Source organism: Ambystoma mexicanum, chromosome 11 (assembly GCF_040938575.1).
Source record: "Ambystoma mexicanum isolate Mex_15411 chromosome 11, UKY_AmexF1_1, whole genome shotgun sequence".
Taxonomy (NCBI): domain Eukaryota; kingdom Metazoa; phylum Chordata; class Amphibia; order Caudata; family Ambystomatidae; genus Ambystoma; species Ambystoma mexicanum.
The window spans coordinates 1,485,390,938-1,485,406,573 of record NC_090934.1 but is presented as its reverse complement, the minus strand read 5'-3'; the positions used below and the strand labels follow the sequence as shown (position 1 = coordinate 1,485,406,573).

Below are 15,636 nucleotides of genomic sequence, written 5' to 3'. Positions count from 1 at the left end.
GCGAAACTCTACAGGGTTCACTCCATATATCCACAGCTAGCCTAACCACGGGCATCAGGGAAACTCTACAGGGTTCACTGCATATATCCACAGCTAGCCTAACCGCGGGCATCAGGGAAACTCTACAGGGTTCACTGCATATATCCACAGCTAGCCTAACCGCGGGCATCAGGGAAACACTACAGGGTTCACTGCATATATCCACAGCTAGCCTAACCGCGGGCATCAGGGAAACTCTACAGGGTTCACTGTATATATCCACAGCTAGCCTAACCGCGGGCATCAGGGGACACTACAGGGTTCACTGCATATATCCACAGCTAGCCTAACCGCGGGCATCAGGGGACACTACAGGGTTCACTGCATATATCCACAGCTAGCCTAACCGCGGGCATCAGGGAAACTCTACAGGGTTCACTCCATATATCCACAGTTAGCCTAACCGCGGGCATCAGGGAAACACTACAGGGTTCACTGCATATATCTACAGCTAGCCTAACAGCGGGCATCAGGGGACACTACAGTGTTCACTGCATATATCCACAGCTAGCCTAACCGTGGGCATCAGGGGACACTACAGAGTTCACTGCATATATCCAGAGCTAGCCTAACCGCGGGCATCAGGGGACACTACAGGGTTCACTGCATATATCCACAGCTAGCCTAACCGCGGGCATCAGGGGACACTACAGGGTTCACTGCATATATCCACAGCTAGCCTAACCGCGGGCATCAGGGGACACTACAGGGTTCACTGCATATATCCACAGCTAGCCTAACAGCGGGCATCAGGGGACACTACAGGGTTCACTGCATATATCCACAGCTAGCCTAACCGCGGGCTTCAGGGGACACTACAGGGTTCACTGCATATATCCACAGCTAGCCTAACCGCGGGCATCAGGGGACACTACAGGGTTCACTGCATATATCCACAGCTAGCCTAACCGCGGGCATCAGGGGACACTACAGGGTTCACTGCATATATCCACAGCTAGCCTAACCGCGGGCATCAGGGGACACTACAGGGTTCACTGCATATATCCCCAGCTAGCCTAACCGCGGGCATCAGGGAAACTCTACAGGGTTCACTCCATATATCCACAGCTAGCCTAACTGCGGGCATGAGGGAAACACTACAGGGTTCACAGCATATATCCACAGCTAGCCTAACAGCGGGTATCAGGGCAACACTACAGAGTTCACTGCATATATCCACAGCTAGCCTAACCGTGGGCATCAGGGAAACACTACAGGGTTCACTCCATATCCACAGTTAGCCTAACCACGGGCATCAGGGGACACTACAGGGTTCACTGCATATATCCACAGCTAGCCTAACCGCGGGCATCAGGGGACACTACAGGGTTCACTGCATATATCCACAGCTAGCCTAACCGCGGGCATCAGGGGACACTACAGGGTTCACTGCATATATCCCCAGCTAGCCTAACCGCGGGCATCAGGGGACACTACAGGGTTCACTTCATATATCCCCAGCTAGCCTAACCGCGGGCATCAGGGAAACTCTACAGGGTTCACTCCATATATCCACAGCTAGCCTAACTGCGGGCATGAGGGAAACACTACAGGGTTCACAGCATATATCCACAGCTAGCCTAACAGCGGGTATCAGGGCAACACTACAGAGTTCACTGCATATATCCACAGCTAGCCTAACCGTGGGCATCAGGGAAACACTACAGGGTTCACTGCATATATCCCCAGCTAGCCTAACCCAGGGCATGAGGGCAACACTGCAGGGTTCACTGCATATATCCACAGCTAGCCTAACCGAGGGCATCAGGGCAACACTACAGGGTTCACTGCATATATCCCCAGCTAGCCTAACTACAGGCATCAGGGAAACACTACAGGGTTCACTCCATATCCACAGCTAGCCTAACCGCGGGCATCAGGGGACACTACAGGGTTCACTGCATATATCCACAGCTAGCCTAAACGCGGGCATCAGGGGACACTACAGGGTTCACTGCATATATCCACAGCTAGCCTAACCGCGGGCATCAGGGGACACTACAGGGTTCACTGCATATATCCCCAGCTAGCCTAACCGCGGGCATCAGGGAAACACTACAGGGTTCACTGCATATATCCACAGCTAGCCTAACCGCGGGCATCAGGGAAACTCTACAGGGTTCACTGCATATATCCACAGCTAGCCTAACCACGGGCATCAGGGAAACTCTACAGGGTTCACTGCATATATCCACAGCTAGCCTAACCGCGGGCATCAGGGAAACACTACAGGGTTCACTGCATATATCCACAGCTAGCCTAACCGCGGGCATCAGGGAAACTCTACAGGGTTCACTGTATATATCCACAGCTAGCCTAACCGCGGGCATCAGGGGACACTACAGGGTTCACTGCATATATCCACAGCTAGCCTAACCGCGGGCATCAGGGGACACTACAGGGTTCACTGCATATATCCACAGCTAGCCTAACCGCGGGCATCAGGGAAACTCTACAGGGTTCACTCCATATATCCACAGTTAGCCTAACCGCGGGCATCAGGGAAACACTACAGGGTTCACTGCATATATCTACAGCTAGCCTAACAGCGGGCATCAGGGGACACTACAGTGTTCACTGCATATATCCACAGCTAGCCTAACCGTGGGCATCAGGGGACACTACAGAGTTCACTGCATATATCCAGAGCTAGCCTAACCGCGGGCATCAGGGGACACTACAGGGTTCACTGCATATATCCACAGCTAGCCTAACCGCGGGCATCAGGGGACACTACAGGGTTCACTGCATATATCCACAGCTAGCCTAACCGCGGGCATCAGGGGACACTACAGGGTTCACTGCATATATCCACAGCTAGCCTAACAGCGGGCATCAGGGGACACTACAGGGTTCACTGCATATATCCACAGCTAGCCTAACCGCGGGCATCAGGGGACACTACAGGGTTCACTGCATATATCCACAGCTAGCCTAACCGCAGGCATCAGGGGACACTACAGGGTTCACTGCATATATCCACAGCTAGCCTAACCGCGGGCATCAGGGGACACTACAGGGTTCACTGCATATATCCACAGCTAGCCTAACCGCGGGCATCAGGGGACACTACAGGGTTCACTGCATATATCCCCAGCTAGCCTAACCGCGGGCATCAGGGAAACTCTACAGGGTTCACTCCATATATCCACAGCTAGCCTAACTGCGGGCATGAGGGAAACACTACAGGGTTCACAGCATATATCCACAGCTAGCCTAACAGCGGGTATCAGGGCAACACTACAGAGTTCACTGCATATATCCACAGCTAGCCTAACCGTGGGCATCAGGGAAACACTACAGGGTTCACTCCATATCCACAGCTAGCCTAACCACGGGCATCAGGGGACACTACAGGGTTCACTGCATATATCCACAGCTAGCCTAACCGCGGGCATCAGGGGACACTACAGGGTTCACTGCATATATCCACAGCTAGCCTAACCGCGGGCATCAGGGGACACTACAGGGTTCACTGCATATATCCCCAGCTAGCCTAACCGCGGGCATCAGGGGACACTACAGGGTTCACTTCATATATCCCCAGCTAGCCTAACCGCGGGCATCAGGGAAACTCTACAGGGTTCACTCCATATATCCACAGCTAGCCTAACTGCGGGCATGAGGGAAACACTACAGGGTTCACAGCATATATCCACAGCTAGCCTAACAGCGGGTATCAGGGCAACACTACAGAGTTCACTGCATATATCCACAGCTAGCCTAACCGTGGGCATCAGGGAAACACTACAGGGTTCACTGCATATATCCCCAGCTAGCCTAACCCAGGGCATGAGGGCAACACTGCAGGGTTCACTGCATATATCCACAGCTAGCCTAACCGAGGGCATCAGGGCAACACTACAGGGTTCACTGCATATATCCCCAGCTAGCCTAACTACAGGCATCAGGGAAACACTACAGGGTTCACTCCATATCCACAGCTAGCCTAACCACGGGCATCAGGGGACACTACAGGGTTCACTGCATATATCCACAGCTAGCCTAACCGCGGGCATCAGGGGACACTACAGGGTTCACTGCATATATCCACAGCTAGCCTAACCGCGGGCATCAGGGGACACTACAGGGTTCACTGCATATATCCCCAGCTAGCCTAACCGCGGGCATCAGGGAAACTCTACAGGGTTCACTCCATATATCCACAGCTAGCCTAACTGCGGGCATGAGGGAAACACTACAGGGTTCACAGCATATATCCACAGCTAGCCTAACAGCGGGTATCAGGACAACACTACAGAGTTCACTGCATATATCCACAGCTAGCCTAACCGTGGGCATCAGGGCAACACTGCATGGTTCACTGCATATATCCACAGCTAGCCTAACCGAGGGCATCAGGGCAACACTACAGGGTTCACTGCATATATCCCCAGCTAGCCTAACTACAGGCATCAGGGAAACACTACAGGGTTCACTCCATATATCCAGAGATAGCCTAACCGCAGGCATCAGGGAAACATTACAGGGTTCACTGCATATATCCACAGCTAGCCTAACCGCAGGCATCAGGGAAACACTACAGGGTTCACTGCATATATCCACAGCTAGCCTAACCACGGGCATCAGGGAAACACTACAGGGTTCACTGCATATATCCAGAGCTAGCCTAACCACAGGCATCAGGGAAACACTATAGGGTTCACTCCATATATCCAGAGCTAGCCTAACCGCAGGCATCAGGGAAACACTACAGGGTTCACTCCATATATCCAGAGCTAGCCTAACCGCGGGCATCAGGGAAACACTACAGGGTTCACTGCATATATCCCCAGCTAGCCTAACCCAGGGCATGAGGGCAACACTGCAGGGTTCACTGCATATATCCACAGCTAGCCTAACCGAGGGCATCAGGGCAACACTACAGGGTTCACTGCATATATCCCCAGCTAGCCTAACTACAGGCATCAGGGAAACACTACAGGGTTCACTCCATATATCCAGAGATAGCCTAACCGCAGGCATCAGGGAAACATTACAGGGTTCACTGCATATATCCACAGCTAGCCTAACCGCAGGCATCAGGGAAACACTACAGGGTTCACTGCATATATCCACAGCTAGCCTAACCACGGGCATCAGGGAAACACTACAGGGTTCACTGCATATATCCAGAGCTAGCCTAACCACAGGCATCAGGGAAACACTATAGGGTTCACTCCATATATCCAGAGCTAGCCTAACCGCAGGCATCAGGGAAACACTACAGGGTTCACTCCATATATCCAGAGCTAGCCTAACCGCGGGCATCAGGGAAACACTACAGGGTTCACTGCATATATCCACAGCTAGCCTAACAGCGGGCATCAGGGAAACACTACAGGGTTCACTGCATATATCCACAGCTAGCCTAACCGAGGGCATCAGGGCAACACTACAGGGTTCACTGCATATATCTAAAGCTAGCCTAACCACAGGCATCAGGGAAACACTATAGGGTTCACTCCATATATCCAGAGCTAGCCTAACCACAGGCATCAGGTAAACACTACAGGGTTCACTCCATATATCCAGAGCTAGCCTAAATACGGGCATCAGGGAAACACTACAGGGTTCACTGCATATATCCAGAGCTAGCCTAACCGCGGGCATCAGGGGACACTACAGGGTTCACTGCATATATCCAGAGCTAGCCTAACCGCGGGCATCAGGGGACACTACAGGGTTCACTGCATATATCCACAGCTAGCCTAACCGCAGGCATCAGGGAAACACTACAGGGTTCACTGCATATATCCACAGCTAGCCTACCCGCGGGCATCAGGGGACACTACAGGGTTCACTTCATATATCCAGAGCTAGCCTAACCGCAGGCATCAGGGAAACACTACAGGGTTCACTCCATATATCCAGAGTTAGCCTAACCGCGGGCTTCAGGGCAACACTACAGGGTTCACTGCATATATCCACAGCTAGCCTAACCGTGGGCATAAGGGCAACACTACAGGGTTCACTGCATATATCCACAGCCAGCCTAACCGAGGGCGTCAGGGTTCACTGCATATATCGACAGCTAGCCTGACCGTGGACAACAGGGCAACACTACAGGGTTCACTGTATATATCTACAGCTAGCCTAACCGAGGGCCTCAGGGCAACACTACAGAGTTCGGGGCAACACTACAGGGTTCACTGAATATATCCACAGCTAGCCTACTGCAGGCATCAGGGGACACTACAGGGTTCGGGGCAACACTACAGGTGCACTGCATATATCCACAGATAGCCTAACCAAGGGCATCAGGGCAACACTACAGAGTTCACTGCAAATTTCCACAGCTAGCCTCCCGCGGGCACCAGGGGACACTACAGGGTTGAGGGCAACACTACAGGTGCACTGCATATATCCACAGCTAGCCTAACTGCAGGCATCAGGGAAACACTACAGGGTTCACTGCATATATCCACAACTAGCCTAACCGAGAGCATTAGGCCAACACTACAGGGTTCTGGGCAACACTACAGGGTTCACTGCATATATCCACAGCTAGCCTAACCACAGGCATCAGGGCAACACTACAGGGTTCACTGCATATATCCACAGCTAGCCTAACCGCAGGCATCAGGGAAACACTACAGGGTTCACTGCATATATATAGAGCTAGCCTAACTGCAGGCATCAGGGAACACTACAGGTGCGCTGCAGATATCCACAGCTAGCCTAACCGAGAGCATCAGGGCAACACTACAGGGTTCGGGGCAACACTACAGGGTTCACTGCATATATCCACAGCTAGCCTAACCGCAGGCATCAGGGATACACTACAGGGTTCACTGCATATATCCACAGACAGCCTAACCGAGGGCATCGGGGCAACACTACCGAGTTTGGGGTAACACTACAGGTTCACTGCATATATCCACAGCTAGCCTACCGCGGGCACTGGGGGACACTACAGGGTTGAGGGCAACACTACAGGGTTCACTGCATATATCCACAGACAGCTTATCCGCGGGCAACAGGTCAACACTACAGGGTTCACTGCATATATCCACAGACAGCCTAACCAAGGGCATCAGGGCAACACTACAGAGTTCGGGCAACACTACAGCTGCACTGCATATATCCAGAGACAGCCTACCGTGGGCACCGGGGGACACTACAGGGTTGAGGGCAACACTACAGGGTTCACTGCATATATCCACAGACAGCTTATCCGCGGGCAACAGGGCAACACTACAGGGTTCACTGCATATATCCACAGACAGCCTAACCAAGGGCATCAGGGCAAAACTACAGAGTTCGGGGCAACACTACAGCTGCACTGCATATATCCAGAGACAGCCTACCGTGGGCACCGGGGGACACTACAGGGCTGAGGGCAACACTACAGGGTTCACTGCATATATCCACAGACAGCTTATCCGCGGGCAACAGGGCAACACTACAGGGTTCACTGCATATATCCACAGACAGCCTAACCAAGGGCATCAGGGCAACACTACAGAGTTCGGGGCAACACTACAGCTGCACTGCATATATCCAGAGACAGCCTACCCTGGGCACTGGGGGACACTACAGGGTTGAGGGCAACACTACAGGGTTCACTGCATATATCCACAGACAGCTTATCCGCGGGCAACAGGGCAACACTACAGGGTTCACTGCATATATCCACAGACAGCCTAACCAAGGGAATCAGGGCAACACTACAGAGTTCGGGGCAACACTACAGCTGCACTGCATATATCCAGAGACAGCCTACCGTGGGCACCGGGGGACACTACAGGGTTGAGGGCAACACTACAGGGTTCACTGCATATATCCACAGACAGCTTATCCGCGGGCAACATGGGCAACACTACAGGGTTCACTGCATATATCCACAGCTAGCCTAACCGTGGGCATAAGGGCAACACTACAGAGTTCACTGCATATATCCACAGCGAGCCTAACCGCAGGCATCAGGGAAACACTACAGGGTTCACTGCGTATATTCAGAGCTAGCCTACCGCGGGCACCGGGGGACACTACAGGGTTCACTGCGTATATCCACAGACAGCCTATTGGTTACCGCCCTCCACCGCTATACAGAGGCAACTGGATAATGGTCTCTCCGGTGCGGGTCCGGTTTTTGTGTAATCAATCTCTGCAATCAAAATGCACAACGACAATGTAAAGCCGTCCTGTTTTGGAATCGCTCAAACGCCCCTCTCTGGCCTCTGGCCTCACGATTAGGGGCAGGACTAGAACCCCACCTTCAGACTTAAGGTGAATTCGACCCCTGTTAAAATGACTGGAATCCACTGGGAAGAGCTGACTCAGCCCAGAAAATCTCATCCTTCCAGCGGGGTACACATTAGGAAGGTTGAGAACCCCTAAGAATGAGCACCATGGCTCTACCGCATTTTCTGGGTACATTTTTTTCCGGCATGCAGGTGCACTGTAGCTATTTAAATTGCTGCTGGGGTTAAGACATTTATTTGACGGGGGCCACAAAAGTTCTATGGACCGGGCCAATGTCTCTGAAGAATAGAGTACAGGTCAGCATCTTCCTCGGGGATCCATCTGGGCTGCAACCAATCAGAGGCGAGGGCATGCTTAATGGATGCATAGCACACCGTCACTCTGAGAAGTAGCGCTTGTGCAGGGGCAGCTGCCCATTGCTCATCAGTTTGTAGAGAAGGAGCCAAGTACCCCCAGCGCAACCACCTCACCCATATTGCCTATATGTTGGGAACCAGAGTGTGAGACACGAGCAATAGAAGTAAGAATACTGATACCAAGGAGAATCCTGGAAGCGAGGTTCCCATTGAGGAAGCCATACCAGCATACGAGACAGTACCATGGCCAATTTATGAAATTCCAGAAGAAGCAGAAGAAATGAACGAAAGAGCAGACTGGTGACGTCATACGAAGCAATACTGACCTGCTAAGAAACTATGCAGAGACAAGAGAATGGATATATTCTATAAGGCATCAAGAAAGTATCAAAGATAAGCAGCATCTCGGGCTCGAGGTGAAGAAGCTTATGCCACAGAATCGATGAAGATGTCAAGTCATTTTACACGTGTACAGATGCAAAGTAACGCAAGCAGACAAAGTTATCTCGAGGATAGCTATGTAGTGAATAGATTGCGGCAAGCGACAACGTATACATATATTGGAGCAAGTAAAGTGTGGATGATTCCACTGCATGTTATAACAGTGCTGGACCAGAGAAAGAAGGCCTTCCTTTCTTTTTCCAGTGTGTCGCAGTTGAAAAGCAATCGAAATAAAGAAGTGAATCTCTGTGGGGCGAGTCTGGACCATCCCCAAGAAGCCAAGGTCATATCGAGCTAAGATGAGCAGAAAGTAGTTACAATCGTGTGAAAGAATGGAACCCCTGTTCTGAAGACATGGACGAAAAACAGGCATAGTTGCTGAGAACTATGCATGGACCAATTTGAGGGAACAGGTAGGGAGGGGGTGGGGGGTGCGCCTGGGAGAGAAGGCCGGTTAGTTGCAGAGAACAGTTTTGATGCTTCTTCTAAAGGCAGGGAGAGAGGTTTCAGCTCTGGGGGCACTGGGGAGTGAATTCCACAGCTATGGGGCTGTGGATGGGTAACCTATCGCTCCTGCTTTGGCCCTGTTGATGCACGGTACAGTGAGTAAGTCACCTGAGCTCGAATGTGTGGTCTTCAGTCACATGGAAGGATGAAGCTGGACAAACATGACGAACCACATCTACGCAGGGAGGCAGAGCGTGCCTCTACTCCCCTGGATTCTCCAGAGCAAAGGACATTTCCAAGGCCGCGTTCAAAGGCCTATTTGACGTGCAGACTACTGAGGTGATGATAGTGTGCTATTTGATGGGAAGCTATGATTATGACCAGCTCACCAGCACCTGGAACTCCAGCCTGTGTGCTGCTAGTGTAGTGGAAAAGTACTGACGAATGTAAGAGAGCCAACCAGTTGTAGGGTGCAGCATAATTAAGGGTCTTATAGTTGTGTAACCAATGGGACGTTGTGTATTTAGTGACGTTCATAGTGACATGTTTGAGGGGTGGGCTTATTTGCCCCACCTGATGTTAAGGAGCCTATCACTCTCTTAGACTAGTATGGTAAGTATATCTAGATGGTTCCACTTCTCCAATCACTCTTTTCAATAGGTTTTCGTAGTTTGCCACATAGGATGACGTTAGTAAATACGTAGGTTAACGTCATCAATGACGAGTTTTCACTATAAGAATGATGTTTTTTATGAAAATCATTGAGAATATGCCATGGGACGTCCGTTGATGTCTGTTGTACTCCCTGTTTTAGATAATTGACATTAAAACAGTCAACTTTGCCAACTTCCTGAGCCGTTTCGATTATTGATGATTGAGTATCTTCTGCATCTCCATTCATCTCATAGTACTGCTACCTCGTCTTAAAGGGCTGAGTCGGCTGTCTCTGTTCACGTTCTAAGTGGCCTGTGGACTGAGGGCACCCCAAGTTCTGTGTTCTCCAATCTCTGAGTCTCACAGGCCCATCTTCACCTCCTACAGAGGATCAAACACTTTAGGGTGGTCTTTCACGACTCTGCGCCATCCGGGCTCTATTGTCGTGTACACTAATGTGGGTGATGTGGGACTCGGGGAACCTCCTCCTGACACCCTGATAACAGACAGGATTCCCGTTACACATCTCTGCCCCTTCCCTCCACCCCACTCCCCATCTTCATTCTCTCCATGGATGCATGTAGCATGTTCCACACTTTTGAAAAACAAACATTAAAAACGATTTGTACTTTCTAAGAACTACCCACATTCTGCTGCTGAACCCCTAACCCATCAGAGAGCCACCCCTGAGATGAAGAATGTGTAGTTCTCACCGTGCCAAGTTAAATGCATCGTCGATGATCTGAGCTCTGTTAATCAGTGGAATGACCTACACAGGTGACAAAATGATGACACTCAGTTAAAAGGTAATGAGAGTTCAAGCAAAGAGAAATATGCATTCAAGTTAAATGGACATAATTAAAGCAAGATTACTAATCTAAGCTCCAGGAAGGTGTGTCAGAAGGCATAAGGGTGACCAAATTAAACATTTTCTTGTGGGTAACGTGCATCGTCCAGCGATGCCCTCTCAGAAATTAAGTAGAATTGCCAAATTACTAAACGCGTGTTGCGAGCAGCGCTACCTGCTTCAGTGGGACATTTCAACATCCCCCAGCACAGGTTTCCAATGCAAGACCTCAGAGAGGGCACGTGCTATGCATCCAGGTCACTGGCCCTTTCATAGAGCAATGCATTGCACTTCCTCTGGTGGAACTCCTGCAATGGCGGCCCTGGGCCATTGCCACCCCGGTCATTGCAATGCATTGCACTTCCTCTGGTGGAACTCCTGTAATGGCGGCCCTGGGCCATTGCCACCCTGGTCATTGCAATGCATTGCACTTCCTCTGGTGGAACTCCTGCAATGGCGGCCCTGGGCCATTGCCACCCCGGTCATTGCAATGCATTGCACTTCCTCTGGTGGAACTCCTGCAATGGCGGCCCTGGGCCATTGCCACCCTGGTCATTGCAATGCATTGCACTTCCTCTGGTGGAACTCCTGTAACGGCGGCCCTGGGCCATTGCCACCCCGGTCATTGCAATGCATTGCACTTCCTCTGGTGGAACTCCTGTAACGGCGGCCCTGGGTCATTGCCACCCCGGTCATTGCAATGCATTGCACTTCCTCTGGTGGAACTCCTGTAACGGCGGCCCGGGGCCATTGCCAGCCCGGTCATTGCAATGCATTGCACTTCCTCTGGTGGAACTCCTGTAACGGCGACCCGGGGCCATTGCCAGCCCGGTCATTGCAATGCATTGCACTTCCTCTGGTGGAACTCCTGTAACGGCGATCCTGGGTCATTGCCACCCCGGTCATTGCAATGCATTGCACTTCCTCTGGTGGAACTCCTGCAACGGCGGCCCTGGGCCATTGCCACTCCGGTCATTGCAATGCATTGCACTTCCTCTGGTGGAACTCCTGCAACGGCGGCCCTGGGCCATTGCCACCCCGGTCATTGCAATGCATTGCACTTCCTCTGGTGGAACTCCTGCAACGGCGACCCGGGGCCATTGCCACCCCGGTCATTGCAATGCATTGCACTTCCTCTGGTGGAACTCCTGTAACGGCGGCCCTGGGTCATTGCCACCCCGGTCATTGCAATGCATTGCACTTCCTCTGGTGGAACTCCTGTAACGGCGGCCCTGGGCCATTGCCACCCCGGTCATTGCAATGCATTGCACTTCCTCTGGTGGAACTCCTGCAACGGCGGCCCTGGGTCATTGCCACTCCGGTCATTGCAATGCATTGCACTTCCTCTGGTGGAACTCCTGTAACGGCGGCCCTGGGCCATTGCCACCCCGGTCATTGCAATGCATTGCACTTCCTCTGGTGGAACTCCTGCAACGGCGGCCCTGGGTCATTGCCACTCCGGTCATTGCAATGCATTGCACTTCCTCTGGTGGAACTCCTGTAATGGCGGCCCTGGGACATTGCCACCCGGTCATTGCAATGCATTGCACTTCCTCTGGTGGAACTCCTGCAATGGCGGCCCTGGGACATTGCCACCCTGGTCATTGCAATGCATTGCACTTCCTCTGGTGGAACTCCTGTAATGGCGGCCCTGGGCCATTGCCACCCCGGTCATTCCAATGCATTGCACTTCCTCTGGTGGAACTCCTGTAACGGCGGCCCTGGGCCATTGCCACCCCGGTCATTGCAATGCATTGCACTTCCTCTGGTGGAACTCCTGTAACGGCGGCCCTGGGTCATTGCAATGCATTGCACTTCCTCTGGTGGAACTCCTGTAATGGCGGCCCTGGGCCATTGCCACCCCGGTCATTCCAATGCATTGCACTTCCTCTGGTGGAACTCCTGCAATGGCGGCCCTGGGCCATTGCTACCCCCCCTTCCCCCCCCCCCCCCCCCGGTCATTGGCTGACACGGGGCAGATTTGCGACCGTTTCAAGTTACAGTTTCTAATGTCAGAAGTGTTTACGAAGCTGAAGGCGTAGCATCAGGAGTGTGTTCTGACTGAGCACCATGGGTTTACATGGAAATAAGCCCTCCTGCGGGTTAAGCCCTCACAATAATTCCCTGGTGGCGACAGCGCCTCATTGCCATTAAGTGGGCCTTCCTTTGCCAGTCCTTCAATGTGACTGCAAACATTCTGCACAAGAGCACAGCATCGTCAGGGGCCCTTCCAATGTAATGGATTCAAAAGGACCAAATAGGAAAAGCAAAGTGCTTAGCATCCACTCTAGGTGTATAATTGACATATGAGTACATTCTCAAAAGGAATTATACATGCAGTTTACCGACACCTTTGCGAGGCTGCCTTGCGAGTCCATTGGAGGTGGCCTTCAACATTAGACGTTTATAGAGGCATGAGGGATTTGCACAAAGTTCCCTTTGTGAATCAGAGGTTTTTACTAACATATAACTAGTGATGAGAGAACCGGCTGCATAGAGATTCGGGAACAACTAAGGAATGAGTCTTCAACACGGCTCTAAAGGTTCAGACCCTTTGGAGATGTGCTCGAAATGGTTTGGGTTTGTTTAGCTAGAATTCGAGTATTTGATTTTTTGACTCGGCTCGATTACAGCGCTTTGGTTATTCTGAATTCTAGGGCGCTGGCCTAGTGCCCAGAAGTCAGAATTACACGTAGCCAATGGAACGGTACAAAGGGGACATCGAAAGGTTTGACAAGAGTATAAATGCAAATTAAAAGAGCACAGGGGTTGCATTTTCTTTCGGTATTACCCAATTTGATCAATTTTAATTGATCGAATGGTACAACTGGCCGAATTCGACCAGTAGCATAGATCAATTAAAATCCGATCGATTAAAATCGATCGAATTGGGTAATCAATACCGAGCATGGGGAGTGGGGGTTGCGGGAGTGTCCCCCCGCTCCCCATGTTCGGTAGTGATGGCCTTTGAGGTAGCAGGGGTGTCCCCCGCATCCTGAGGAATGGAGGTGGGGGATGGGGGAACAAAAGAGAGAAAAGGGAACCCTGCAGAGTGGGATCTGACCTGTGTAAGAGGGACAGAACTGGCACCACAGGGTCACGTGCACAAGGTAAGTGGGGGCAGGGGGAGGATGTATTGGGTGTGTCGGGTCATAGATTTGTGGAGTTTGGCTGCAGCAAATGTCTTTTCGCGGCAAAATTGCCTATGGTCAATTTCAAAGCGAACAATTCTTCCACGGCCAAATCACTCAGATTCCTTTGTTCATTTGCATTTATTTTTAGAAATGTGCAAAGCAACTTTCCTGCAAAGGCGACCTGCACATTTCACGGGGGAATTGTGGCCAGTCTCGTAGTATGTTAGTCCCCACCCTATTGTATGACAGGCTTGGGAACGACCCACCTTGCATTGCACATCTCCTTGTACCTGTTCCGGGACGCCGCGGGGGAATGACAGGCTTGGGAACGACCCACCTTGCATTGCACACCCCCTTGTACCTGTTCCGGGACGCCGCGGGGGAATGACAGGCTTGGGAACGACCCACCTTGCATTGCACATCCCCTTGTACCTGTTCCGGGACGCCGCGGGGGAATGACAGGCTTGGGAACGACCCACCTTGCATTGCACATCCCCTTGTACCTGTTCCGGGACGCCGCGGGGGAATGACAGGCTTGGGAACGAACCACCTTGCATTGCACATCCCCTTGTACCTGTTCCGGGACGCCGCGGGGGAATGACAGGCTTGGGTACGAACCACCTTGCATTGCACATCCCCTTGTACCTGTTCCGGGACGCCGCGGGGGAATGACAGGCTTGAGAACGACCCACCTTGCATTGCACATCCCCTTGTACCTGTTCCGGGACGCCGCGGGGGAATGACAGGCTTGAGAACGACCCACCTTGCATTGCACATCCCCTTGTACCTGTTCCGGGACGCCGCGGGGGAATGACAGGCTTGGGAACGACCCACCTTGCATTGCACATCCCCTTGTACCTGTTCCGGGACGCCGCGGGGGAATGACAGGCTTGGGAACGACCCACCTTGCATTGCACATCCCCTTGTACCTGTTCTGGGACGCCGCGGGGGAATGACAGGCTTGGGAACGACCCACCTTGCATTGCACATCCCCTTGTACCTGTTCCGGGACGCCGCGGGGGAATGTGACTATTTTCTGCGCATTTCAAAGTGCATTACTTGTGGATTCAGGATGTACTTTGAAATGGACAGGAAAAGGCCCCCTTATTTGTGCAAATGTGCAAAGCGGATGAGAAGGGGCCATCTGAATGCACACATTTCAGCGCCCTTTCACTATCAGTCACAGGTTTTGTTGGTGCAAGTTATGCGATGCGCAAGAACATCGCATCACGTGTGACAAAAAATGTTTTGAGAATCTACCCCATCCCTTCTTCACAATGGAATGTATTCATGTGGCTTTAGCTATGGCTGGAATCAGGATAAACCGAGTCAAGCCGAATCAGACGCTAGTTGCCGACGCGGCTCGAATGGCTCAAGCGGATAAAAACCTGATCTGCAAAGATTCAACGCAGCCTTCAAGTCAAGCGCCATGAGGCTTGGCCACCGCAAGGGAAGTGGCTGTACGCCTCGCCTCGCCTCCCTCAGTGCCCATCGGTCAGAATTCCCGTCC

The 15,636-nt window shown here is 51.9% G+C and overlaps 1 protein-coding gene across 1 annotated transcript in view; it reads right to left on the bottom strand.

The window, feature by feature from the left end:
- The window catches only part of LOC138504628 (aminopeptidase N-like), a 169,614-nt gene that overhangs the window by 65,657 nt on the left and 88,321 nt on the right, over positions 1–15,636 (bottom strand). The window contains exon 13 of the mRNA XM_069625224.1: positions 10,859–10,914. Within this exon, the coding sequence (XP_069481325.1) occupies positions 10,859–10,914 (56 nt within the window). The remainder of the gene's footprint in view (positions 1–10,858; positions 10,915–15,636) is intronic.